This window comes from Lipophrys pholis (assembly GCF_963383615.2).
Source record: "Lipophrys pholis genome assembly, chromosome: 14".
NCBI classification, from domain to species: domain Eukaryota; kingdom Metazoa; phylum Chordata; class Actinopteri; order Blenniiformes; family Blenniidae; genus Lipophrys; species Lipophrys pholis.
The window spans coordinates 12,587,237-12,615,093 of NC_137633.1; the positions used below are offsets into that span (position 1 = coordinate 12,587,237).

The 27,857-nt window shown below is 43.2% G+C and overlaps 1 protein-coding gene across 1 annotated transcript in view; it reads left to right on the plus strand.

Moving 5' to 3' along the window:
• The first annotated feature begins 8,022 nt into the window (after positions 1-8,022).
• hs6st1a (heparan sulfate 6-O-sulfotransferase 1a) overlaps positions 8,023-27,857 on the plus strand; it is a 61,080-nt gene continuing 41,245 nt past the window's right edge. The window contains exon 1 of the mRNA XM_080480085.1: positions 8,023-8,804. Coding sequence (XP_080336211.1) covers positions 8,305-8,804 — 500 coding nt within the window. The 5' untranslated portion in view covers positions 8,023-8,304. The remainder of the gene's footprint in view (positions 8,805-27,857) is intronic.

The window sequence follows — 27,857 nt, forward strand, 5'->3', positions numbered from 1 at the left end:
CACACACACACACACACACACACACACACACACACACACACACACACACACACACACACGTAGACTCTCACAAAAATCTCCCAGTATTTAATACAACTGGGTAATGCCGGAGGCAAGGCAGAAGTCAAAATCATGAGTGTGTTTAACAGCAGTGTGACAGGCGAATGCTGCTTCGGTGTAAGTAAAGAACATGTAAATAAGCCGGCTGAATTATACAAGGCTGCGACCGCCTCACACATGTGCACTGCCCTCACGGGCTCGCATCCAGTCGTGCTGGGATAATCTTGAAGGGGGGGGGTATCTGTCCAAACCGGAGACAAAGCCAGGCAGGAGCTTTATCGTGCGACAAATGTGTCTAACTCATGCGACGCGGATGTAAATGTTGTGTTTCGTGAAGTCATGGAGATGCACATGTGGTGTCCACAAGGCTTTGGCAAACTGAGGCGGAGCAGGATGACAGAGGTGGAGGCAAACGATGTAAGACAAGAAGAACTGAAGACTTCATAAATGACAGAAACAAAAAAGAAACCATTTCTGAACATTGTTTGAAGACACTCAATAGACCAAATAATGCGCTGATTAAAGTACCTTGATTTTTGACATCAGTCCAATTCAGCGTTGGACATCAGAACTTAATATTATTCACACTCAAAGTTAATCCGATTTATAAAATAGGGAACCGACTCACAAGCTTTCCTGGACTATAATTGTACACTTTTGGCACATAACTGGTTGGCTATTTCAAGAAAATTCAGAAATAAAAAATAAATGCAGACGGAAGGGCTCATCTGAACACCAGCATTAACTGACAATTCTGTTCTACAGATTTTATTCCTGAGAGACAATGAAATTTGAGGTTTTTTTGTGTCCATGTGCAGTGGACTTTCTTGAAGAAGCTGACGCGGCAAATGCAGCTGAATGAAAAGCTTGTGTCATCAAAATGTTGGTCCCAAGAAAATCTAGGTTTCCCTCGTGAAGGGCTTATGAGTGATGCCTTCTTTTATTTCTGTTTGTTAATGAATTTGCTTAATAAATGTAGCTTGTTTCAATTTTCTCTGATTGTTCCTTTACAATTTCACTCCTCTGCAGAACATAAGGACTAGAAAGGTCCACTCATGTATCACTCACCAATAAGAGTATTATATCTATCTAGAGATAGACAGATAGATCGTGTCCTTCTGACGGAGTATAAACAAAATGAAAATGTAAACAAAAGATAAAAAATGTTTATTCACATATAATTTGGAAAAAGCTTCAAAGGGTGTGAAGAACCTCACGTCACTCCAGAGCCTTGAGTTGCAAACTCCCGGTATAGAAAGTTGACATCTGTAAAAGTGACCCAATTTATGTGTGAAATAAGAAAGGAATTGAACCTTCGGCCTGCTTCATATGAGGCGCAACTGCCAACCACTTCACCGCAGTGCAGCCCAGCACATATGCAAACACAACTAATTGTTTAGGTGCAAAAGCGCCGGCAGGCTTTCACACTATATTTTTGGACTTTTTAATAGTTGTACATCTGTTTTTCTAATGATTTATCAGCCTCATCATTTTCCACTTCTCTTCCCATTCCTCCTCAGCAGGTGGGATGTAAAGCGCCGTCCCTCCCACAGCAGCAACCAAACACCAATCAAGTCAAACGTTTTTTTTTTTTTCCCATCAAGTCAGGCTGTTAAAAGTTGTAAGGTTTGAGAGGATGATTTCATCTGATGGCTGAACTTTACTGTCACATAAGAGATCCATTACATTCATTCACATTCATATACCGTTAATAAATACATGCATGTCCAGTCACATCCAACGGGGTTTGAAATATGCGTATGAAGTATAGATTTTTGTTTTCTCTTTTACTCACAAGTGTAAACTATAGTTTACAGGATTTTATTTATTTATTTATTTATTTTCTGCCATATAAAGATCTATAACCTAAAAACCACAGCTAGTCCATTCATCTTTTTTGTTTTATTGTGGGGGGGGGGGGGGAAAGGTGTGAGTACGAGGTTATGACAAGGTTCAGACTGAACTGAATATCTTTTTTACGAGACCCGAACACGTTGAAACTTTGAAAGAGAAATAAAGGCAATTTCAAGTTTGTGTCATTTCTTATGATGACTCCAGGTTCAGACTGCAGTCTCGTCTTCAGAAACGATGGCCCCAATTTGCAGATGCAATTTTATTCTTCCTCTGAATTTTTTGTTGACAGGTGACTTGTGTTTGCCGAGGATCTGAAATCCCGTCGGTGGGAGTGTTTCGTTTCAGGGTGACGCTGGCAATCGTCGGTCACTTCTCAGGGCGAGTGATTCCTTTGCAGCGTTCCGGGGTCGTTTCATGAATTCGCCATCACAGCCTGGATTTCACCAAGTGTGCGGAATCATGTGCACCACTTTTACTAAAACAGTACAATCTCCACGAAAAAAAAAGACGGCAGCTAATTTGAGGGAGAAATGAGATTTGATTGTTTTAATATTTACACGTTTGTTTGTTTGTTTTTTTGCAGGATAATAGTTTCCATGCACTCGCACATATTAGGTAATTGCAAAACTTCGTCATTGTGCCGTTAGTGGAAATTTTCTATTTTGGTTTTTGGAACGCAATATGAGCATATGTCTCTCACTGAATTTTTTTTTTTTTTCTTTTCTTTTTCTGAGCAGAGATGATTGTGAGTGAAAATCCCAGCAGATCAGCAGTCACTGAAATGCTCCGACCAGGCTGTCTGGCACCAACAACTAACCACGTCATGTTCAAAGTCTCTTAAATCACCTTCCGTCCCCATGGTCATGCTCGGTTTGAATTTCAGAAGGTCGTCTTTGCCTAAATACACTGATTTCCTGCTTGGCTGAATGTTTTTTAATGAGTATCTGAACAGGTCCACACAATAAAGTGAGTCTATATGCTCAATATTAGACAATATGTTCAATGTTTAGACATTTGAGCAGTGTTTGCAGAAGTCAGTTATTATATTTGTTTGGCAATATATGCTCATAAATTCAGTTACGTGCCTTGTGTTAAGTCAGTTCACAGATTTTCTCAGATATAAAAACAACCAAATTTCCCTAGAACATGTTCAAAATTAGTTTGTGTTTTGGCGCTAAACGCTCTATTTTACGGACAACCAAATTCAGAGGGGCCAAACTCAGAACTGTCAGATTTGACCATGTTGTCAGCATTTCTACGAGGGTGATAAGTTCAGGCAAACAAACGAGAAAAAAAAAAGGACGGGGCAACGGTTTGGGCCTTATGTTTGACACCCAAGCAGCCAAAGAGTTGAAAGGTGTTACTTAAGTGAATGTGAAAACCGTGCACACCTGGGCCGACCAAAACTCCACCGTGCATTAATTACAAGATGGCAGGTTTCAGGAGGAGGATGAGCTCAGGCCCTCAGAGATCCTGCTCCGACTGGGAAATCACGGATTCCGCGACTGTGGGTAAGCACACAGGCAATTACAGCCCGACTAAACACACATCACATCATCAGCCCAATCCACTCAAAGTGAAAAATATACCCTCATCCCTCCCCTAACCTCATTTGCCACCAGTCGCAGCCAAATGCAGTTTTCACAGCCCCAAGCCTGCTGATTGGGCTGATCTGACTGATTGAGCCTCATTTAAACAAGACATGTGGGAATCTGGCACTGCATTTACACCGCGCAGCTATTTTACTCTGACCTTAAAGAGTAAACAACTGCAATAACACAGATGCATTGAAATAGGAGAAAAGGCTCCAGGAGCAAGGGGAGAAATAAGAGAAAAGGCTGTAATGGAGCCCCACCCAGCACTTAAAACACGTCTCTCTTTTCCACTAGTAGATGTGATTAGTCAAAACATGTTCGACAGTTATCGCCCCGGGGAATCACGTAAATGCTCCTGACAAGTTAGTCTGCAGCATGGGAGGAGGCGCAGAAGAGGAGGAGGAGGAGGAGGAGGAGAGGTGCTCTTTGCTGACCACCAGCGGGAGCAACGCGAGAAGCAGCGCGAGCCACCGGGGCTGCTTGATCTCATGGATGTCGGACTTCTTTTTTTTTTTTTTTTTTTTTTTTTTTTTGCTTTCTAGTAAACGCGCGCCAGTTTGACAAACATTGTAAAGTCCAACAGTGGATAAAATATTCATTTATTTATTTATTTTTCATTTTAAACCCCCTTATTGGCTTTTATAGCATGTTCAGCTAATTTCAAATAAAATTCTGCCTCATCAATATTGGTGCATCTCGAAAAAACAATGGAAGAGCTATGGCCATATGCTCACATAATGAAGTTTGTATGTTCTCCCTGAGCATCTGGTGCTCTGGTTTCCTCCAACAGTCCAAAAAAAACAAAAAAAAAAAAAACATGCATTGATGACCCAAAATTTGCCATCAGTTAAACTGTGTATCTGTCTCTCTGACTTTGTCCTGTGGTGGATTGGAGATCTGTCCAGATCCTTTTGTAATTTCTACTTGAAAATCGTGAAAGTCCAAAATGTATCGTAATTTGTTTTAACTGAATAACAACAATTCAAATCTTCTGTGAGTGTAGAACAGACAAAAAAATTGCTTTTCAGTGATATTACATTTTTTTGAGATGCACCATACCTGCTAAAAAATAAATAAATACAAAATAAGGGATTTTTGCTGCATTCATGAGCGCTCTGAAAGTAGGAAATGTTCTGGCAACTTCCTGCTAAAAGTGAGAAGTTTCAGAAGCTTATATGATGCCACTTTCTGGAACAGCATTTGTGTTTAGAGAAGTTTTCGTTCCCGATAATGTTGCACTATGTAATTCTGTTTATAGTAAAGGCACGACTTTTAACTACCAAAAACATAATCTGCATGTGTAGGAACAACTTCATGTGAAAAATTACGTTTGTGATTTATTTTCAGATCTACATGAGTCATATATACAGCTGAGCACTGTCAAACTAGGAATTGGGAAGTGGCATGTTTCCTGGAGCGCCCAGAAGCTGAAATGTGTCACTTGTTGCAGCAATAATTGTGCATTGACATGAGAAGTCGTATTTCCTTGTGATATATGATATATTCAAGCAGAAAATGCCCGACTTCATTGTTTATGATCAATAAAGACTTTATAAGCATTATCTTATCCTTGCGCTTGCTCATATGAGTCACGATTACGTTTTCTGCAGATTTTCATAGAGTGAAGGTGTTGTGAGGAATATTTCTTGTCGTCAAAGATCCTTTTTGTGGGATATTCAATAACCAGAAATATGAAATAAAGCCTTTCATGATGAATGATGCCATTCATAATGAGTAAACTTTATTTCAGTTTGAATGGAAGCTGCCAGACTTAACATCAGACACCTACAAGTAAAAAACCAGACAGTCAGAACACACAGGATTCTCATTAGAGTTGTTATATGAGAGCCATATATGAAATTCAAGACTTCAAAGTAAGAGATTTGAATGTATTATAAGATGCACGTTGTAAATTTTCTTACTTTATTCCATATGGTAAGTCAATTTCTATCTTTAAAAGGGCCGGGCAACTAATTTAACCAAAGGGAAATGAAAAATGATCTCTACTATTGATCGCGAGACATAAGTTGACTTGTATTTATGCTCAAGATTTATCTCTTTATATAAAGAAGTTTGTTTGTCTTACATGATTTTTAGGTCCTACCGTTCCTCTGGGACACGTTATCGCCAAGTGATTGCTGTTGAAGAGGCTGACAACTGGCCGACAACTGACATTGTAATATGCGTTAATAAATACGCTACGGAATATATATAATCTTTTGAAAACAGCAAAACAGACCAAAGAGATACAATATTTAACTAATTATAGTTTTGAATAATCCAATAAAGTAGATTAAATTCACACAGGATATGTTAGAACAGTGTTCACAACCCTGTTGTCACATGTTATAAACAAGCAGTGCACTAAAATATATTATTATATGGAAACTGAAGTGCTTTGTAATTGTTATTAACTTAGATAAAGAAACTAAATAAATGTGGAAGTGACTATGTGACTTATAGAAGGTTAAGATCAGTCCATAGTTGAAATAAGAGTCAAGTAGCTTGTACTGGCGACTCCAATTACAGACGATCTGTGCGCTTGATGTTTTGATTTTAATTAGTTTTCGACTGCTTCATCTCAGCATCACTCACATTCAGTTTGACTTTTTTGAAGACCAAAATCTAATTTCTTCCTCTTTGTGGCGCCCAGATCCAGCCACTGGTCTTTGATCACGTTATTATTTCAACATATTAGGGCAGTCTGATAAAAGAACAAGTCATGCAGGGCAAAGTGGATTTAGCAGCTTCGCCTGCATGATTCTACTCCAACTCACATTTTTTAACCTTAGGTAAATATTGGCTTATGTCAACTAATGTAAGCAGATTTTAGTGGCTGAAATGCCTTTGTCTGTTTGTTCACATGAATCTGTTCTGTTTACACTGCTGTTAAAATGAAAAATGAACATTTCAGTGGGTTTACAAAGTGCTCAGGGCTCTGGAGTGTAATTAGTGTTTGTAACCACAGTGATGGCCCCAGTGACTCACCATGGGGGCAGTTTGGAGGAAACTGTGCTCGACTTGAGCAAGTCCAGTTTGAGTTGCTCAATACACGGCAAAAGATCCCCCAACTTTTGCATTAAGCATTGTTTCACAACATTGTTGCAACCTCTTTTTAGGCCACACTTTAAGTCAACTTCATAAAAAAATGTACATTATTTTATGTACAGCCAGGCTTATGGAGGATATCATTTTTAGAAAGTTCAGTCTTTAAAAACGTAGATTTTTATTACTTTTTTTTCTTTTATCGAGTCCACCTTTGTTTTACCAGGTAGGTCAGTCGAGAACCAGCGTTTAGTTCAAAATGAGGAGTTACTTTGCTGTCTTTTATAAGATGACATGACATGACATGACCACTAGTGGGCGTTGTTGTTTGTTTTTCTAATGAAACCACACACACCTGTGTACAGAGAAGAATACGCTATAAACATTAACAATGGTGAGTACACAGACGACAATGTTGGATTCGGAGTAACTTTCAACCACAAAACCACCAAGTGCCAGTGGAATATTGACTGAGAGTAATCCCACTCCGGATGCCGCCATTGTAGTTAGTGTCCATCTACTCGGGCATGTGCACAACTATTTACTATGACCATAGAGAACATGTGCAATAGCAATGTTTCAAAAAGGTGTGTTTTCCCCCATTTCCATGGAAAAGGAGGCCCTGTCCACCTATAGGCCTGGCATATGCACTACATCGTTTTGAGTTGTTTTCGTGGCGTCGTTGGATGCAGATATTTCCTGCACTGATGTCGTGTGGACGTAAAACTTTTTATAAAGGACGTGGAGAAAAAAAAGATAATTTTGGTTCTTGTGGACAAGGCCTTCTAAATATGTAAAACAATAACAACAATAGCAAAACTTAAAAAAAGAAAATATAAGTACAATGACTTAACATTATTTACATTTTTACCAGAGTAACGTAACAGTATTAGCCATTTAAAATCTATTTATAACCTTTAAAAATAGATTAAAAATAAAACTTTCCTGACATTTTGGACCATAATTACTTAAGATAATAGTTATGTTTTTCTGCACTGATTTATTGATCAGCAAATGTAGAAAAAACGAAGATTAAATTCCAAAATTTGCAGTACAAATTGCCAAAATGATCACATAAACAAAAAATATGTGAAAAGTGTTAATAATGACGTAGGAGAGTTATAGAGCACGATACTGGTGGGCGGTGTGGACAACCAATAAATTAAAACGACTCCCTCCTTTCACTTTGAGCAGAGCGCGAGAGAGAGAGAGAGAGAGAGAGAGAGAGAGAGAGAGAGAGAGAGGGAGAGAGAGAGGGAGAGAGAGAGGGAGAGAGAGAGAGAGAGAGAGAGAGAGAGAGAGAGAGAGAGAGAGAGAGAGAGAGAGAGAGAGAGAGAGAGAGAGAGAGAGAGAGAGAGAGAGAGAGAGAGAGAGGTTGAAAAGGTAGTCTCTTCGCGCTGCATCCTGGGTAGCGGGTACACAGCTCCGCCGTGATGCAGTGAGTCCTGCGCCGTGTTGACTGGAAGCTGAAGTAAAGTAAACGGGGGAGGGTCTGCCGCTATCCGGGGGGGGGGAACTGCTTTCAGCTAGTTACAATGCGTCTTTCACGGTGTTGAGCGGGTCTCGGAGAGCCATGAGCCAACTTCGCCGGTCGCCTCCAAGCGGAATGAGCCACTCTTGAACCCCGAAAACGAGTCGTTGTTGTCGGCGGGGGAGAGCGAGCATGAAGACGCCGAGCGCCGCGCTCCCTGCTGACGGCTTGACTGGGAAATGGTAGCGTGCCGTGGGGACCGCCGCACTGGGAAGGACCATGGTCGAGAGGAGCAGCAAATTCTTGTTGATCGTCGTCGGATCCGTGTGTTTTATGCTGATTCTCTATCAGTACGTGGCCCCAGGGGTGATCAATTTCGGCTCCCCGCACGGGTACTTCGCGGAGGAAGACGAGGGGGACATCTTCCCCACTCCGGACCCCCACTACGTTAAGAAATACTACTTCCCCGTCAGGGACCTGGAGAGGACGATCGATTTCCAAATCAAAGGGGAGGACGTGATCGTGTTTCTGCACATCCAGAAGACCGGGGGGACTACCTTCGGACGGCACCTGGTCCAGAATGTCCGTCTGGAGGTCCCCTGCGACTGCAGACCGGGCCAGAAGAAGTGTACCTGCTACCGGCCGAACCGCAAGGAGACCTGGCTCTTCTCCCGGTTCTCCACCGGCTGGAGCTGCGGCTTGCACGCCGACTGGACCGAGCTCACCAACTGTGTGCCGGGGGTCCTCAACAAGAAGGAGAACAAGCAGAAGAATCTGAGGTAAGCCCGGCAGACGTGTGCATCCCTCACTTTAGACCATGTGCAGATGTGGAGGCTGTAAGCAGTGGTTCAGTCAGTCTGCAGCAACTTCTCCTCCAACAATTCTGCTTCATCAGTTTGACAAGTCAGGCAAAGATATGCAAGGTGCAATAAGGTCACTGCAAAACTTTCCAGGCTTAGCATGTCTCCATGCAACTTGAACTTATTTCATTTAGATGTGAAACCATAAGGACCCTTTTATAAATGATTAACTACTCATCGTCACTCTTGCACAGCCTATACAAATTATTTTACTCATGTATTGACAAGGACATTTGTTCACATAGATATGTCAAAACTCCACGTGACTTTGGAGTTATTTTTGATCCACTTTGCTCTACAGAAGTGTAATCATGAGGCAGACGCAGGCCAAACAAATCAAAAGGCATTATAATGGTGTGAAAGCGTCATGACTGAAAACCACAAAGACGTTTACACAAGTCCCAGCAGCTCGTTTAATCACATTATCTCATCGCTATGTTTATAAAATCTTCTCTGGTTGGAATGAGGATTTCACATGAAAGAACAATGGCACTGATTGTGTGCATCTCTGTGAAATAGTGACTTGTTATTAGATAGCGGGTGGACAAAGGTTGATTGACGCTTCCACACGGCGCTGTCACAAATACCTCAGGAGCTCAGGAGTGCTTCTGACAATTGTTGATAGGTTCCTGCATCCCACTGAATCACACACAAGAGATTTGGCAGAATTTATTTCGGGAGAGTGTAATACAACCGGCCAACATTTCCACCGTGTAATAATCCCTTGCTTTGACTGCGAGGTATCCAGACGCGATGCACATTCTTATTAGGTTATAACCCATTTCTCCTTTGCCGCCTCCCCATTGTTGTTGCCCACATATTGCATCGCTCACGCAGACGTATTGACGACTGGATCAACTTCCATTTCACTGCACCCTTGTGGTTAACGGCTATGCTTGTTGAATGGGTTCCGTGTCTTTGTATTGCCTTCGGTTGCTCAGTGTTTTATTTTGGCTATAGATGATCGATAGGACAAAGAGAGTTCAGAGATGTGTGTGGACTTGTCTGTCTGGCAGTCGGGCACGCTGGAGGAGTCAGGCCAGCTGCTTTGCTTCCCATGGATGCTCAAACTGGGGATCAATGCTGCAGGCCGGGCAGGGCTGGGCCGGGCTGGCAGGAGGGGGAGGAAAGAGGGGGACCCTGCAGGGGTTTGGCTCCGCTCTAATCCGGGTGATTATTACCACTGGGACACACACACACACATACACACACTAGCGCTGGTATTTGCTCCTGGCGTCAGTCCTGACTCCTGTGGTTTCCCCCCGGTCAGAGGTGATAACGTGCTCGACCATTCTGCATGGTGAGCTGAGATATCACAGTGGACGCAGGATAAACGGCCTTTCATCACTTTGTGAGCACCGTTTCAAAGCTCATCGTTGTGTGTGTGTGTGTGTGTTTCTGTGTGTGTGTGTGTGTGTGTGTACCTGAAGAATCCACAGGAACTAAAACAGGCAGCGCGGATGAGAGAGGTTTAGGTATATACACGGGCTGGGTACGAGCGCAGCAGAGAGACGATCCCTTGCCTCAGGTGTAATCGAGTATCCGATCACTCCTGACAGGAGAAACAAGGAACTGTAAGCTTAATAAAATCCTGAAGAAAAACAATGCTGCTCCCTATTACGTACAGCACCACCTTTCAGTAGGAAGAGTGGGGAATCGCTGAAATGAGAGTCTCCAAAGAGAAGGCGAAAGCTCTCTCTCTCTCTCTCTCTCTCTCTCTCTCTCTCTCTCCCTCTGCCTCTTCCTCTTCCTCTCTGTCACAGCAGTTTGTTCCTTTTTCTGTCTCATTGCCTCTTTTTCCTCAATATGTGCTTTTGTCCTCTGTCCTCATTGTTGCCTCCTCTACTGCCGTTGCATTGCACAAACGCTACAAGCATTTCTCCTGCGGGCAGCAGCGGTGTGGCGGGCAGGCCAAAGGAAGTGTGAAAAAGATAATCTGTGTTCGCAGAGCAGCAGCGAGGGACATCTCGGCGCAGCCTGGCACGCATAGCTTTCAGATCAGCTGTGAATGTTGTCAGTGTGGTGGAAAAAAACAAAAAACAGTATGTGACACGCCATACATCTGCTCACTTCCTTTTGGACTTGAATCTACCTGCCGGAAACAAAAGGGAGCAAAAGCATTGGCCTGAAAAGGTTGGACCGTACGGCTGCAGCAGCAGCAGCAGTAGCAAACCCCGCGTTGGGATTCAGCATCTCGCTCTGCAGCTGTGTTCCCAACCGGCTGTCAAGTGGATTTTACACAAACGTTTCAAATTGCTGCAAAAATAAAATGTGAATTAGGACCATTTCCATCATCTGGAAGGAGGCACATAAATACGCCTCTTGGCTGTCAGGAGACACATATCTGCACGGCATGACGGTGGAAATCAAGAATAGCTCGATATATTTTAAAAATATAGCAATAATGGGCAAGTCGCCAGTCATATTAACTGTGTAAGGAAATTGCAGAAGTCCATCTTGGTTGGTAAATTCGGTCATTTCAAACCATTTTTTTTTTTATTATTTGGTGTCCTTCAGAGGTCACCCTCCAACTTCAAGACATTACAGTGAAGCCAAACAATGGCAACAATGACCCCAACATCCCCTCAAAACAAAAGAAATGGGTGTTTTCTTAAGCCCTCTCTGTGCATTCTCGTGTAAATCCAATTCATGATAACATCAGAGCAGACAAAGCACCCCCCCGACCCCCCTCGAACACGCATCAGGATCTTTGGCGCACCCCCAAGGGACTCCCACATTTTGGGTGGGAAAGCCCTGATTTAACTGAATCGTCACAATTATATCGTTTCTTTACCTTTTTTTTCTGGTTGAATTGAAACAAATTAGATACAAAAGTGGTTGAAACAAAACAAAAAAAACAAAAAAAAAAAGTTAAAAATCAGAAAGCAAACCAATGAATAACACAATAGCCATTTCCAAGTCCGGTCTTTGGGGTCGGCATAATTATCGATTGCGTGTCCCAAATGTTTCTTCTTCAGGAGAGCACACCAGCAATTGTTTTGAAACGTCGGCGCAAAACTGTGGCAAATTGTGGCACAGCGACGCTACGATGGATTAGGCTCCGTTTGGTTTTGTGACAAATGTGTCAGCTTTAGAGGGAGGCGCATTAGGAGGGAGCGCGAGGCAGCGGCGAGATGAATGGTTGGTAATGGGAGAGACAGGTCTGCCTTTGATTGGTGATTAGATTAGATCGAGATGAACAGTGGCATTGTGGGAGACAGAAACTCGCGCATCCAGCCGAGGAGCACTGTGGGTTTGTCATTCCCCACCTCCTATATCAGTTTTAAAGTTCCTTACGGATCCCGTGGGACACACTAATACACACGTTTGCTGGCATGTAATAGTGCAAACACACACTAATGAGTGTGTGGAGCAAACAGACCTTAATGCAAGGCCCAAGATATGGAGCCTCTAATTGGTTAAGGAGGTTTCTATCACTTTACTCAAATTAGAGCCACATACTCAGATGGGGGATACCATCTGTCCTGTGCAAGTGTGTGTGTGTGTGTGTGTGTGTGTGTATTTGCACACACACACACATCTCATGACTGTGTGTGTTTAATCCCAGTGTGTCATAGAGCATCTTAGTAAGCAAAGTGATGGGGCTAATTTTATTGCCGCGATCTCGGGTCCTCTCTCAGATCACTTCCTTTTTTTCTTTTTTCTTTTTTTTCCCCCCATCTCTCTCTCTCCAGCCTCCTCCTCCCCTCTGCTTGCCTCTAAAACACTTTCCCTCCCTCTCCCAGCCATCCTTTCCTCCCTCCTTCCGTCCGTGATGGTGTCACTCTCTAATCAAACAGCAGGCTTGCTTTCCGCTTGGTGGCTTTATGGCTGGGGGCTCTCTCTCTCTCTCTCCCCGTCTCACTCCCTCACATTTCTCACTCTCCTCTTTTCTCCCTCTTTCCATCTCTGCCCCCTTGTCTTTCTTTTCACTCCTTTTTGCCATCTTTCTATCCCTCTCCCTCCAAGCGTGACTACCGCATTAGAGGAAATGTCTTTTCATGGAAGATTTGCTGCAATTTCCAAAATGGCTGCTTTGCCTAATGGACAACTGCCTTGGTTCTAATGAATGATTACATGTATGAGTATGGGGCAAAAGGAAGGGAAGGGGTGGCAGCAGCAGGGGAGGGGGGGGGGGGGGGGGGGGGACAGACAGGGACACAAGAGAAGATGGAGGCGACGAAGAGCAATTTGAGGAAGAGGATGGTTGTGGGACAAGAGAAGAGCTGTCAGGGAATGATTGAAAAATAAAAGATGGAGGGGTGAAAACGTTTAGTTTCATTGCTGGGGAGGGGGTTAGTCAATTAGCACGGTTGTCAAGCACTGGGCATTACTCTTCTTTCAATAGGTCTGTTTCAGATTCACAGCACAAATCACTGCACCCCACGGTGTGTGTGTGTGTGTGTGCGTGCGTGCGTGCGTGCAAGCAAGCAAGCAAGCAGATGCGTATGCATGTGGGAGCACAGCATGATGCCATCAGCCGGCCAGCACAAATCAGAATCCAGATGAACTCAAGGAAGCCGCACAGGCCTGCCCAGCTGATTGGCATGTAATACGAATGTGTGTGTATGTGAGTGTGTGTGCAAGTGAGCGCACACACACACACACACACACACACACACACATTCATATGTAGTCAGGGCAGGTCGGTGTTAATCCAATCAGATTAGCCGGGTTTAAGCGCTGGCGACTAGGCGCTCCAAAGCCGGTTAGGTCCGCTCATCCTGCGGCCGCAATTGCACCACGTTCCAGCGTTCCCAACAAACATTCCCACATCCCTCCCAGCCGGTTCTTCCCTTCTCGTTTACTGGACTCAAATCGCCTTAAAGCTTTGCTGAAACCAACCTCCATTGACCTAAAACCCGTACCTGCCTTACTGCACCTGATTTACATCGAGCGTGTGAGAGGGTAACATACAATCACGAGCAGAGAAAGACATGTTTCAATTTATTCCTGGAGGCACGTTTGAATTAATGCTTAACTTTTTAGAGGACACAGAATAAATGAATTTGAACTGCGGTGAAGCTTTAGTAAAATACCAACCATATGCTGATGTCTGAACGAGTAGACTATAAAATCATTTCAGTTATTACATTTAGTTCTTGCCTTTCTGGTCCGGCGAGTCCAGTTGTCACTTAAGTAAAATGTGCACCCTGATAGCAAATAAGCATTTTAGCCTCCGTGTTACAGTTTGTTTATGTATACAAGTTATTACCAGATCAAAGACCTAGTCATTCCTGCTGAATTTTTTTTTTAGGTTTAAATTGGTGAAATAAATCAGTGATTTCCAAGAAAATGCAATCCTCACAGGATTCCCCATGTGACATCCAAATCTGTAAGGTCGTGATATATATATATATATTTTTTTTACAGGTGGCTATGGTTTGAAATGACATCTACACTGTTGCTTCCCCATGTTTTAAAGAAACTTGGATTCTGGATTTCAGAAATCGTAAACAACTGTACATTTTGATAAAAAAAATTGCTTCTGGGTATTCACGGGAGGTTCAAGCCCCGATTCGGCCTGTCTGAGGATGTGTCTAAAGGCAGGACATTGAGCCAAACGTTGCGTGGCAGCCAAGTCGCCACTGGTTTGTGTGATTGGGTAAATGTGACTAACAGTGTAAACTTTGTACTTGAGACTGCTGAAGTAGACAAAATGCTCTTTATAAGTAAAATCGTTTCACCTGCACATATTACCGTAGAATGGTAACAACAGTACTCAACCTTGAATGGATTTATATTGTGTACTTTATTAGATAATGACGGTGTGTTTGACTCTTGGTAAGATCTTAATCAACATAAATTCCACAACACCGGCTTTTAGTTGTAAATTCTTTGTTTCCATCGCAGCAATTTCTAATGTTGTTTGAAGCCAGGTGCCAGTGGATGAAATTCATTCGTGCATTAGTATATTACTCCCTCAAATGACACCCTACCCGAGACTTCAGCTTTAAATTGAACACCTGATTAGCCTGCTGAGGGCAGATAATATAGCCGAGCGAGTGGCCCTTCAAGTTGTGTGCTCTGTTCCTCACAGTATAGTGAAAGCATGGTTGACTTAAATGCAGTCTCCCGCATAAAAGGGGTGAGATATGACCCATATGCCTTTTTTTTCTTTTTTCTTTTTCTTCGGTAGCTTCAGGCGAGTGTTGACAGGTCTCTCTCAGCAACACCATTGCTTCCTTTTGAATACAGGAGTTCAACTGAGGTTCATTCTCAGGTCATCGTAATGTATAACACAGCCTCACAATTCAGAGAGAATATGCGGATACCTCGCTCGGGCCCCCTCGCAACACACACATACACAGGGGCTTTAGGTTTGACTTGATGGCATCGGGTGCGTCTGCAAACCTTTGTCAGCAGACGACAGTGTGGCTGTGGTCAATCTGTGATGCAAAATGGCCTGATTGAAACTAAACTCTTGGTGTCTTGCACTGTAGAATAAACATTCCGCTGAAACCATCCTGAGTACAAAGCAGCACGGTCAAGTTGAGTTCAGCTATTGTGGCCATTGATTTGCCCCAGCTGTTTTACCTCAACGTCTTGTGAGGACAGGATGAGGCGAGGGATCTGCTTGACCGCTGACGACTTGTCTCCACCGGTGGTCTGTGAAGGGTTATCGGAGCTCAGTCTTGCAAGCTTTCTCTATCGATGAGCTGCTATGGATCGGAGAGGCTTTTTCATTGATTGATAAAACTTGAATGATGCTAACATAGAGCAGAGTCTGTCCAAACCGATCTGGACGTACGCACAACAAAGAGGACGGACGGGGAGGGAGTGAGCGAGCCGGGAAAGAAAAGCAAGAGTGATGTGTTTCTTAATCATTACACAGCCTCTGTTACTGTGTGTGTCACTCTTCCTCTTCCACCCTCTGCTGCCGACTGTCAAATGTCAACCCCCACCGCTGCCGCCAAAGTGATTCCGCGGCCCTGTGGACAAATAACCGTGCGGCAAATGATTAGCAGACATTTCTATGGCTGGTAATGAGGGGCGTTACGCTGGAGCGGCTCCGCCAACAGGATTACCGCCTATTGATTATCCCGGGCTAGCATTAGCTTTGCTAGCTATAACTGACTGACTGATTAGTGCGCATTTCTATAGTGTTTAATGAGTTGTACTGCGGAATGCTATGGCATGCTATCCATGAGAATGGGATTACAGTCTATTAATCAGACAAGAGGCTTGCAGAAGTCATTAGCCGGCCCCGAGGCAAAGTCAGTGCATCTGTGGCTGATCCCGGATTCTAAATCGGGTTTGGCCTTGTCTCCGTCGTCTGCTCTCTACCCGCGTATCGACCCTGAGTGGCTGTCTTTCTTCCACCAACCTCACCCCGTGATACCTTATTCTTGATGGCAGCACTCATCCTTTCCCTCCTTCGCATCCGCCCCTCCTGCTATGGAGGTGCAGAAGGACAGAGAGAAGGACGCCCCCGGGGACTGCTCTCTGCATCCATTTACAGCACTGTCTTCTCCTGTCCCTGGATGTGACAGGTCCAAACAGGATGTGACCCAGGACCTCATCTCTCAGTCTCAGCGCCCCTCATTTATTTGGCAACAAACAATAAATGCTTCCATTTTCTGCCTGCGTGTGTTTATGAATAAATGCAACTATTCACCAAACTTGTTTGTGTGTGTCTGTGTGTGTGTGAGAGAGAGAGAGAATGGGAGAATGAGGGATGGCTGAGGGAAGCATGTGAATGGCGAAGAGAGGCTGACAAGCGTGTTAATTGAATTGTGGGAAAAATGCAAATCGTGTACTGCCTCTTTGAATTAGGGGGAGGAGTTTCAACTGATTAGGACTGTCTCCTCTATGTGTGCACACACACACACACACACACACATGAAGCATGCTAACTTTTTTACCATATCCCCAATAGAGAGTGAATGGTACATGCCTCCCTCCATCATCGTCATCATCCTGTCTTTTCCATAGTGCCATCCCAGGACGTGTGTGCGTGCATGCGTGCGTGGGTTCGACCCGACGCACTAAAGTGCTGATGCCATTCATGGAAAGACGGAGTGGCAGAGGGAGGTGGGGGGTAGAACACTGAGATTCCTCGTTCTGCTACACTTGGTTTGTCTGCTTTGCTCGAGGGCAGAGCTGTAGATCACCAGAGTTGCTCCTTCTTGAAACTGCACATGTTCTCAGAGAGCGTGTCTGTCTGCGTGCCCTCTGCCTTCATTTGTGCACTCAGGCAGGGTGTTGCATGTGTCCCTCTGTGAGCCGTGTGAATGTGTGGCCTGTGTCATCTGTGTTCACAAGACTGTACATTGATTTGATACGTGTGACTGTGTGTGTGTGTGTGTGTGTGTGTGTGTGTGTGTGTGTGTGTGTGTGTGTGTGTGTGTGTGTGTGTGTGTTTTTGGTGTGTGTGGTTAACTCCTGATGAAACACATCACTGTTTTCTTGCATTGCTCTGCGTGTTCGACTGTTTCTCATTTCTCACCGTGACGTAATCTGACAAAGCCTTGTTTGTGTGTTTTCAACTGTGAGCGTATTCATATGATCACATATATTTTTACAGAAAAGCAGGAGAGAAGATGGCAACAATTTTAATGTTTACTTTGACCTCACAGACAGAAGTATATCTTCAGTTGAACAGCTTATCTTAGGAGGTAAAACATTAACCAACACAACAATGAGTGTGTTCTGAGGTTTCACACTAAAACAAAGTAGCGTCTTTTGGTTTGAATCCCATGAAATTCAATAAGGGCTGAATTGTAGCTGCTTAACTATTTCTTTTGTCAGCTTGGTTTATATATTTATTTTATGCTGAGAAAAATGTGGTCACTTTGTTTAATTTCCACAAATGATCCTGGTACACGCGATACAAGATACTAAATCTTACTCGTTGAATGATTGTTTGAAGATTAAATCTTTTTGAGTCACACACTTCACTGGGAGATTGTTTGACATATCACAAGCAAAAATGTCTGAAGTCCACAGGGGGCAAAAGTCTCACGGAGTGGCTGTACATATGCGTTATGTAATAGCTCTGGAACCAAGAACCGAGATCTATAGCAGACTCTTTGGCTTATATGTGTTTAGCTTGGAGCAGTCCTATCTCCCCCTGGAGGTTTTTAGTCTGAACTTTAATATGGAGCAATATTTGAGAGTTTTTCTTTCAGTATTTGTCGTTGTCCGTGGCTCTTGACTCCATGAGGACCACCTGAGATGGGGGGGGGGGGGGGTCTGAGACGTTGCCTGTTGTGAAGTTGTCAAACTATATTTTCAAGTGTCAAAGAAACATAAGATAATTGCCGCAATTTTGTACAGACTTGTCATATTCCCTCTCGTTTGTTTTTACATGTATTTTGGGCTTCTGCTTTCGTATTTCTGTGAAAACGGGTACTTTAATCTTTGGCTTCACTGTAATGTTTAGTCGAACCAGATCAGAGGAGCCACAGATTTCAGAGTGGTGAACCTGGGTGACTGTCTCATGTGATTATGTATCACAAATCAGACCACCATTTTGGTCTTTCAAGAAAACTACCAGTCCTTTGGCAAATCTGCTGCTCGACACACTATATTAGCATGTGAGGTTTGTGGAGGCAGGATTTCATTTAGTATTTCAGTACAGTTCGCTGAATTTGCCACAGGCAGTTGTCTTTACATTCAATTTCCAGTAGCGGTATAAAACGTTGTGCGTCTTCACTTACATTCGCGGCTAAGCGGCCGACCTGGCAGGACAGCAGTTGACTCAATTTGTCTGCTCACCTGGAGCTCTCCACATGGAGAGTTGTAGAAGGCAGACTTAAGAGGTAAAAAATAGGACAGGTTCTCCTCGGTAAGAAGCAATTGAGAGAGCGAGGGGAGTGTCGCCCGGCTGAATAAAGGTCAGTGTTAAAGCTAATCCACTTATACTATTCTTAGTGTCTCTCCACCTCTTTGTCTCTTGCCGCTCTGCCTCCCTGCTCCTCCTCCTCCTCCTCCTGTTCACCCCTCTTGACTCCGTCGATCTGGGCCGCGAGTACGTACAGTTCACCTTTCTCTAGCTTTCTCTCCGCCGGATTTCTTCCTTCTCCCCCTTTCTCTCAGTGAAAAAAGAAGAAGTTTTATTTCTTCATCCTCCCTGCCACCTCACTGTCATTTTGGGTCCCTGGTGCGTGTCGGCTTCCTCCAGAGAAAGGAAGTGATGTGTCAGGATGTGCCTTTATCCGCCAGTGATCTGATCTGATGTGAGATTGAGATAAACACGGTAGGAGTGTAGTGTTCTCTCTCTCTCTCGCCCTGGGGAACTGTACGACAGAGAAGCCCTTATTTTTCCCCGTCTCTTGACTGCTTTTTCTCCTCATGCGCGCAGACAGAGAAATCTGGTGGTCTTGGGGTGATTGCCAAATTACAAAGGAAAATCAAGGAATTGTGTGTCTCAAACCTGCTCAACCCGTCACTTCCTTGAGAACTTTGTTTTGATATTTAATCCGAGGCGTTTAGGAAGTCGTTCTGTAACAGTCAGCTCAGTAGTTTGATCCCTCATGATATATGATATGTCTGCCGACAGCCTGGTGTTGTCTGTCAAAGTGTCTTTGGGGGAAGAAACTAAATTACCGCCTCCTCTCACTTTTACACCTTTAGAATACTTTTATGTGAGATCGTCCAAAAGGCTGAATGCAGATAAATCGACTGAAATGCTTTTAGGGGCTTCATGGCATGGAAGGGGGCAGTGTTGTGACATTCACAGGACGGCTGCACAGAAATGAAAAGATATCAATATTTTAGATTTTGCCCGAGGTTGCTCTAACAAGCACATATATTGGAGGTTTCGAGTTTAATAAAGAGAGAAAACCCAGTCCCACGAAGGCTGCTCTAGTTTTAAGTCACTATAGTATCTTAGATTTGAAAAATCCTCTATTTTCTAGTCAATGCACTGCCGAATGTTTCTCACATAGTTTGTCAACCAACCCTCAGAATTAGGGAAGTTTCTTTTTATATTTGGCCTATAAGGTGATGTAATAAGCATTAGTTCAAGCCAGCCTTAAAAGGTCATAAAGTTTAAAATATCTAAAGAAGTACATTTTTGTGTTTTAATCTTCAGTGTGTTTCTCAAACCAAAGTTATGGTATGTCATGTCTAACCCTAACGAAATAAGTTAAAGCTTTTCAGAAAAACATAAACTTTTCTATCTGTTTTGTTCTTTAGTCCAACAATGAATGTCTGGAATGCTTTTTCTAGTGTGTCTAAACACATCTACTTATACTTTTGCTGGTTGAACAGCACAAAAGTAAAATGTGTCATTACAATTGCCTCTACCTAAACTCCCAATTAATTTTGGGGTCGGCTCACAACATGAAATCTCCTTTAAAGGCCAGATGTGCTTCTAACTTAACCAACATACCAATGATGTAACATGCATGCTGCTGTGAATCGGTCTATATACCATAAGCAGACTTTATAAGTAGTTGCACTCGCCTCTTGGAGTACGCATTACTATTTAAATAATGCAACCGTAAAACACCAGTGAAATATTGTACCATTAAGCAAAGACCTGGTTTCTGTTGGTCGATTGCTTTCAGCTGCCTCGAGATAGCACTGCACCTTCCTGCACCTTATTTTTAAGCCCAATGTTTTCATGGGTGCTCAGGTGGATGTAAATCACTTCTAGTACTTAAAATGAGCACGGGGCAGGAAGATGTCTGTATCTATTCTAAATTAAAATTCTTAAGTCATGTAGTACTCTTTGAGGATTAATTGCAGATATCTTCAGCAGGTGGGATTTCCATCCTCTGATCACCATTAAGCATCAGAATGTGTCTGATCATCTTGCACAGTGTTTTGAATGCTTTTCTTGTGCGCCCCCTGCTACTCGTAGTCAGTTGAACTAATTAGAGGCATCAGTCTTTTTGAGGTTATTGGCCAGTTTAATACAAAACGGAACAAAACCATCACCATTGTGGCCTAGAATGTGTAATCAGATGCATGGAAACCAATCACATGGAAATACTTAGGAGCAATTTGTCATGCGCCAGCATAGTTTCAGCAGCAGAAAGTCGGAGCCCCAATAGAGCCGAGGATGTAAATTCCATGCTTACGACAGACGAGAGTTATCCTGCATCTTTGAGTTGAGCAGTGGATTATGTGCACTTTTTTTTTTTTTTCACAGCCGATTCTCCTCAGTGTGTTGGAAAATAAATAGAATCTGCCCAAATAGTGATAAGACATGTTTTGGTAGATACATGAGGAGGCAACTGCACTGACTAGTAACACGGAGAGATATTTTTAAATCATCTAGTTTTGGTTTTTTGCTTGTTGTTTGGACTTGACTTGGCTGAGAATCCCCCTGCCTAATCACTCGACAATTCAAGCCAAAACAATAACTATCAAACAGCCATCTGAAAGGCTGCTTGTCACCCTGCTAGGCTCAGAATTTCTTAAAATGTGCTGTAAAAAGCCAGGTTGCTCAAAAGTTTGTGTAAAGGGTCATGATCTGTTTAACAAGATCCTGGAGGTATTTAGAGGTGAACGTGTCATTAAAAGCAAGACGTGTTCTGAGCTTATGAGCCATTTATGCTGAATTTAAGCTTTTTAAGTAAGAGAGACACAGAAACTGACGTCTTTATATACGAGAAGTCATTGAGGTTAAGGGACAGAAAAAAAAATCATTATGAGTAAGCTAACTCGTATACACAAAGAAATATGTCTCGGTTATATGACCAAAAAGACAATTGCTTGCAGAAGGCCATAAAAACCAAAAACCCGACTGTAATGCGAGGAGCACAACAAGAAAACCCCCTGGATGTAATCTAAATAGAGTTGCGCTTATTATTTAGAAAAAAACAATGTCGCCTGTAAGCAATCTGTTATCCTGTGTGTCCATAGCAATGAAGGAGTGAGGGTCCAAGTATTTAAGGCCCATGAACACTCAAAAGAGGCACTCCAGGCAGTCCTTGTAGTCCAAAGATGTCACTCCATCACTGGGCTTGGTTATTTCCTGCTTGCGTGATTTGGCCTTTTTGCATCTCGGACACCACAATGCAAATGCTGAGAGGCACTCATGCAAAAATGCGGACCATGCTCTCTCTCACACTCTCCCTTTCTGCTGCACACATTTCACCCCCGTCCCCTACAGACTTTATGGATGTTCGCTGTTTGACGTTTTCTCTTGTTGAATGCACCCCCCCCCTGCGTGTTTTTCTCTTCCTCCCTTCCTTCCTTTTTCTCCGTTGGCTCTCTACCGTCTTTTGTCCGGCATCTCTTCACGCTTGACCAGCCTTGCTGTGACTCTTGACTTCAAAGAGCTACTTCATTCATCAGTCACTCATCAGCGAGAGAGGGCCATTCAGCACTGCGCTAAAAGAGAGGGAGGGGACGAGCAGTGAGTGTATAAAAAAGAGGGGGAACGAGTGTATGAAAAGAGGGCATGAGAGAGAAAGAGGATCCGATCTTGACCGGGGGGGACCCCGGGAGTCACAAAAGCCCAAACGAGACACACTCCCACACATCCACACACACTCACCCAATCGTTGTCACCACTCCAACACACCATCTCACAATTTTTTTCTTTTTTCTTTCCTCTGCCCGGTGGTGTGCAGATGCCCTATACATGATCTTGTTTTAGTTTTTTTTGCATCCCATCAGTGTCTCACCTTTCCTTTTATTCTTTTTTCTCGAGCTGGCAATACAAAGGGGTGTCGGGGCCTGTTCCTTCCTGTAATCCCTGGCTGCACCTGGGAGTGTGCATGAGTGTGTATTTTGTTTTTGTTTGTTTTTTTCAAATCTTTTCCACACCACCCACTCCCCAGTATTTCTAAATCTCACCTTCCTGTGTTTTCATTCCCGTCTTGCTCACTGACATTCTCCTGCTTTTTTTTTTTTTTTTGCCATTCCTCTGTATTTTGAGGTGGCTGGCAAGCCAGTTTTCAGGTCAGTGGGAATTGCTATTGCCTCCCCTCTCAGCTGGAGTCTGGCTCACAGTCAGCTGCACACAAACACACTCTCACACACAGATATGCACACTTATTGTTCATCCTGCTCTCTTTGCGCGAGTGGCTTACAACGGACATGTGCCTGTGTGGTCTTGCGTGCGCGCGTTTCCCTGCTTGTAAAAATGCGTTCTCTCGTCGGTGCGCCCGATGCTTTCTCATCCGCCGTTTGTCTGCTCATTGTTCCGTCCTTTTATTTGTGTCTCTCCCACAAGTAATAAGTCATAAATGAAAGTCTGTCACGCTCTGTGCTTCGCTCGCCCCGCGCTGTTTTTGGAGTTCTCCTTTTTGTATGAAGGAGAGAAGGTTTCTTTTATGACTCATCTTGATTATGTGTGGGTTTGTGTGATTGTAACCTCGCCACCAAATTCTGCTTGTTCTAGATTTTATTTTTTTAGCTCAACAAGCAAATTTTGATGTGAATGAAAAATAGCAATCCATCTTCTGTACCGCTTAATTCTATGAGTACACCCTTGACAGGTCGCCAGCCCATCACAGTAGAAACACGGAGACCGACAACCTCACACATTCCCAATCACATCAAGGGGGCAATTTCAGGGTCACAGAGCGAGCAAAGTCCACATCGGCATTTGAACCCAGACCTTCTCGCTGTGAGGCGAAGAGCGCTAACCACTGCGGCTCATAGGAAAATATCTGTTTATGTAAATACCTTAATGTGTCTCATTTATGCTCCTCCCCCGATCCTAAAGCTGAAGTGTCAAATGGCATTTTGTGGGGGATAAACCAACACACACTCCCCAAAGAAGTTGCCTTATTTTCCTGAAAACATCTGCTTTTCAGAGTTGTATGATCTGATTTACCACCTAGAAAATAGCCTCTATCCAAATCCACTTCTAAGTATTGTTCTTTATTGGTGGCAGACACTGTTGTGTGGAGTTTATATCACCTCACACTTTGGCCTAACAAGAGTGTCAAATAATCTGAGGCAAGAATTCACCCACTGCTATTGTGAAGGTAACACAATGATTGGATGAGCTTGTATAATCTGTACAAGATGCAGCATGAACTTTCTGTGCGCAATTCTTATTTTTCAGTGTGTGCTGACACCGTACTTGACAAGTGTTAATTGTGCTATTGCTGTGTGTGAGACGTATTCTTTGGCAGCAATGTTTTGTCCTTTTTTTTTTTTTTAAAGGTGTTTTGAATATACATCCACTCTTGTGGAGAGACACACAAGAGACAAAACATCCAATTGTTGATTGGAGCGACACGGAATCCAGCTAAACTCATTCAAGTAATTAAACGGCTGAACGCGCTGAAGAAGCTTCAAACATATTGACATGTTGTTGTTGTTTTTTTCCTCTCTGCCTTTTTAAAAGCCAGGGAATCGAAAACAAAGAAGCGAAAATTCAACCTACTGGGAATCCATCAGAAATTGGCAACAGATTTGACGTGTCCACACACTGCAACGTTTGGATTTTGGGAGTCAAATACCGTGTCCGACAATCGTTATTTGGAAAAGCTTCAACATCGACGGCACACTTGCCTTGGTTTTTATCACACACCAGCGGCCTCAAAAAGCTTCCCGAGAGCAGGTGTGGAGGCATGATTCACAGGTCTTAATAAAGCAGAGGAGGTGTGGGATGGCTAATGAAACACCTCGTCATTCACTTGTGTTTGTTACGCCGATTGCTCGAAAGAGAAAACTTGTATTGAGCTGCGTTGTGTGTAGTTGCACATAAGGTTGTTTTTTTTTTTCCTTCCAAAGTTGACAACAATATCAGTCATTGTACAAATTACCTGTAAGTACTCTGTCAAATGTGGTGAGTCAGTCTAGTTCTTGTAAGTCCGTGACACGAGCTGCAGACCTGCCCTGGCATGCCTCTGCAATACACAATTGCCGACTTTCACAGATGCGCACATATAACCCCGGCCCCAGCAGAAAGTGGATATGAAAGCAAAGAGACTGCGAGAAAGCTTTGTGAAAGTGCTGCCAGAGGAGGGAGTTGGTCGAGTGGGATAATTGCATTGAAGTAGGCAAACGGAAAGAAAGCGCTGGGGAGATGGGAATGATGGAGTGAATAGTTGGAGGTTAAAAAAAAAATTAAAAAAAAAAAAAAATGAAGAAGTGCAGTAAAATAGAAGAAAACAGAGGGCGAGAAGGTGAGGGAAAGTATCTCTTTGTCTCCCCCTCCTCCTCTGATGGAATGTTAATCAGTGTAAAGAGGTCAACCCTTTTGGTGTGTGTGTGTGTGTGTGTGTGTGTGTGTGTGTGTGTGTGTGTGTGTGTGTGTGTGTGTGTGTGTGTGTGTGTGTGTGTGTGTGTGTGTGTGTGTGTGTGTGTGTGTGTGTGTGTGTGTGTGTGTGTGTGTGTGTGTGTGTGTGTGTGTGTGTGTGTGTGTGTGTGTGTGTGTGTGTGTGTGTGTGTGTGTGATGGGGTGAAAAGGTCAGACATGGTGCTCTGGCCTTTTGGAGACTTCGCCGCAGTCTTCCTCACAACTTTCTTCACAACTCACCGCCGGCCACAAAATGTCCATAAAACGACTCATTGATTCCTTTAATTCGATAGTTTTGATAAAGTTACTATGATAGCACAACTCTGCATGTACAGTCTTGTTTGACAAACATCCGTTTTCCCGATGACGGTAAAATCTCCTGATCTGGTTTTCCCCCTTTTATTTGTGAACTCCTTATTGGGCAAGCGGCTGCATTTGGTAATTCCCAGATTTCTTCATGTTTTTCCAAAATTTGCATTGATGAGTTCATACAGGCGTTTTTCAAAGTGAGGGACAGGCCATCGTGCGTTTGTTCTTTATGCGAACATCATAACAGTAGAAAGTCCTAAAATAACCCCCACAGCAACCTGAGTATGTAAACGAGGGACCTATAAATGGTTATCGAGCTAATTTACTTAATTCTCAAGTTTCTTTAGTCACTCTTTATCAAATGTGTCGGTCAGCTCCTTTTCACATGAGGTTTTCATTTCCAGTTCTTCCACGGCTCATGCATGTTCCGTAGTGCGTTGGCAGTTTGGTAGCGTTGGCGGGTGCCACCCAGCAGGTTTCAAGTCATCGGACAGCTTAAGCATCAGAATGTGTCACCGCAGAGACGATTCAGAGTACATGATCTTTTTTATAATAGTTTCATTCAACAGGAAAGTCTCGGGGCAGTGATTGACTCGGGCTTAGAGAAAAGGCGATTGCGGTATTGACAAAACCATCACTTTTCCCCCTCTGATATGTCTGCACTGACTCTCGAAACCAAGCTTCTTCTCCATCACTCTGAAATCCTACCAATACACAACGACGGGATGAAAGTTCAGTTGTGAGACGGTGCATCTTAGTGTTTTCTTGGTGGAGATAAAGTAAAAGGCTTTTTTTTTTTACCAGCATGTATCTTTGTTTGCTGGTCAGAAGAGTCTTCACAGCACCAAATTGACTTGTATGGGAAACTGTCTGAAACAGCCTTTTGCTTTGAAAAGGGAAGAAAAAAATTAAATAAATACAGCCTCAGATGATTTGAAATAACGGGAGTCTGTATTGAATTGGCTTTTTCTTTATATGATTCATCATGCAGTCCCAGCACAGAGGCTGATTTGAGACTTGAAGGTTGCAGTTATGAGAAACTATAAACAGAAGTTATCTTCTGTCCGGGTTCTGTATTAACTTTATTGAAGCACTGAAGGACGGCACCTACAAACACCAATATAAGGCAAATTCAGTATTGGAATCAATTCAACCATTACTTTGTAGGAACAGTTTTGTTTGCTAACTTTTAGTAGACCAAAAAAAGTTTTCCCGCACAACAAATGAGAACAAGCAATTATAAAACCTTCTACACTTTTGTTGTGTTGCAGCGTTTTATCCATTGTGCTGGAAGTATTTCATCCAATTCAAAAGAGCCACATTGTCCCGCGTTTTAATCTGGAGGCTGGATTTACTCAAGTTAATCTTCTCTCACCAACTCATTTCACTCCTTTCACAGCGATTGTCATATTTCTTGGGTCACTAGTCCGATGTGCAGTGCCAGTTTGTGTCGGTCTACTCAGCCGAGGTCACTTTTACAACTAAATCAGTCGGAGTAGCTTTTTTTTTTTTTTTTCCAAAGCGAAAGCGTGTTTTCAGTTTATTGGTCCGTATAAGAAATCGGGCCGTGTAATTTCACTTGGGAACAAAACAATCAGACCAGGACCTTGTTGGGGGGGCGGGGCTGGCTCAGTTCGTCTCAGTGCGCCTCTGATGTGAGAATCGTTCGGAGTGCGGTTCAGATCATCGTGCCGGTCGCCTCTGCCAGACGCTGAGCCTTGAGGATGAAACACAAGTGAAAACGTTTGCGATGGTTCAATTAGTGCTCGAACTAACCGTATTGTGAAACCAAGAAATCGAATAAAATGGGATGAGGTAATTATACTGAATCTCATTTCATAAATAGTGGGATAATCCTTTGTTGTACATTAGGACCACATCAGGCTAAATTTGTTAGGGGAGTGTGGTGATCAGTGTAGTGATCCACAACCACAGCAGATGCTGATGCTTCATGATTGTCGAGCCGTTAAAGAAGTACAGGAATATCTTAGAGGAACGAGGATCAGATGGGCTGGTTTTCTCCCCTTCAGTCTCCGAGGAGGTTTTAGAGTTGAGGTTATAAGTAAATTTGAAATGCACATGGCTTGTTATTAACTTAAAAATGAGACTAGCATATGGTGTGCACACACACACACACACACACACACACACACACACACACACACACACACACACACACACACACACACACACACACACACACACACACACACACACACACACACACACACACACACACACACACACACACACACACACACACACACACACACTTCTGTCTTCAGTTACAGTTCTTCTGCTTTTGTGTTTTAAGTCATAACACTGGCCAGCACTGAAAATCTTTTTATAGGTAGCAAATTGTGCTTAAAAAAAAAAAAAGAAAAAAGCCAACCTTAGATTTCATTGCTTTAAACTCAATATTTGGAAGAGAGAAAAATTCAATAACAGTTTTTCATAGTGCTGAAATGGTAAACGACTTTAGCTCCTTTGTGCAGGTAAAGGTA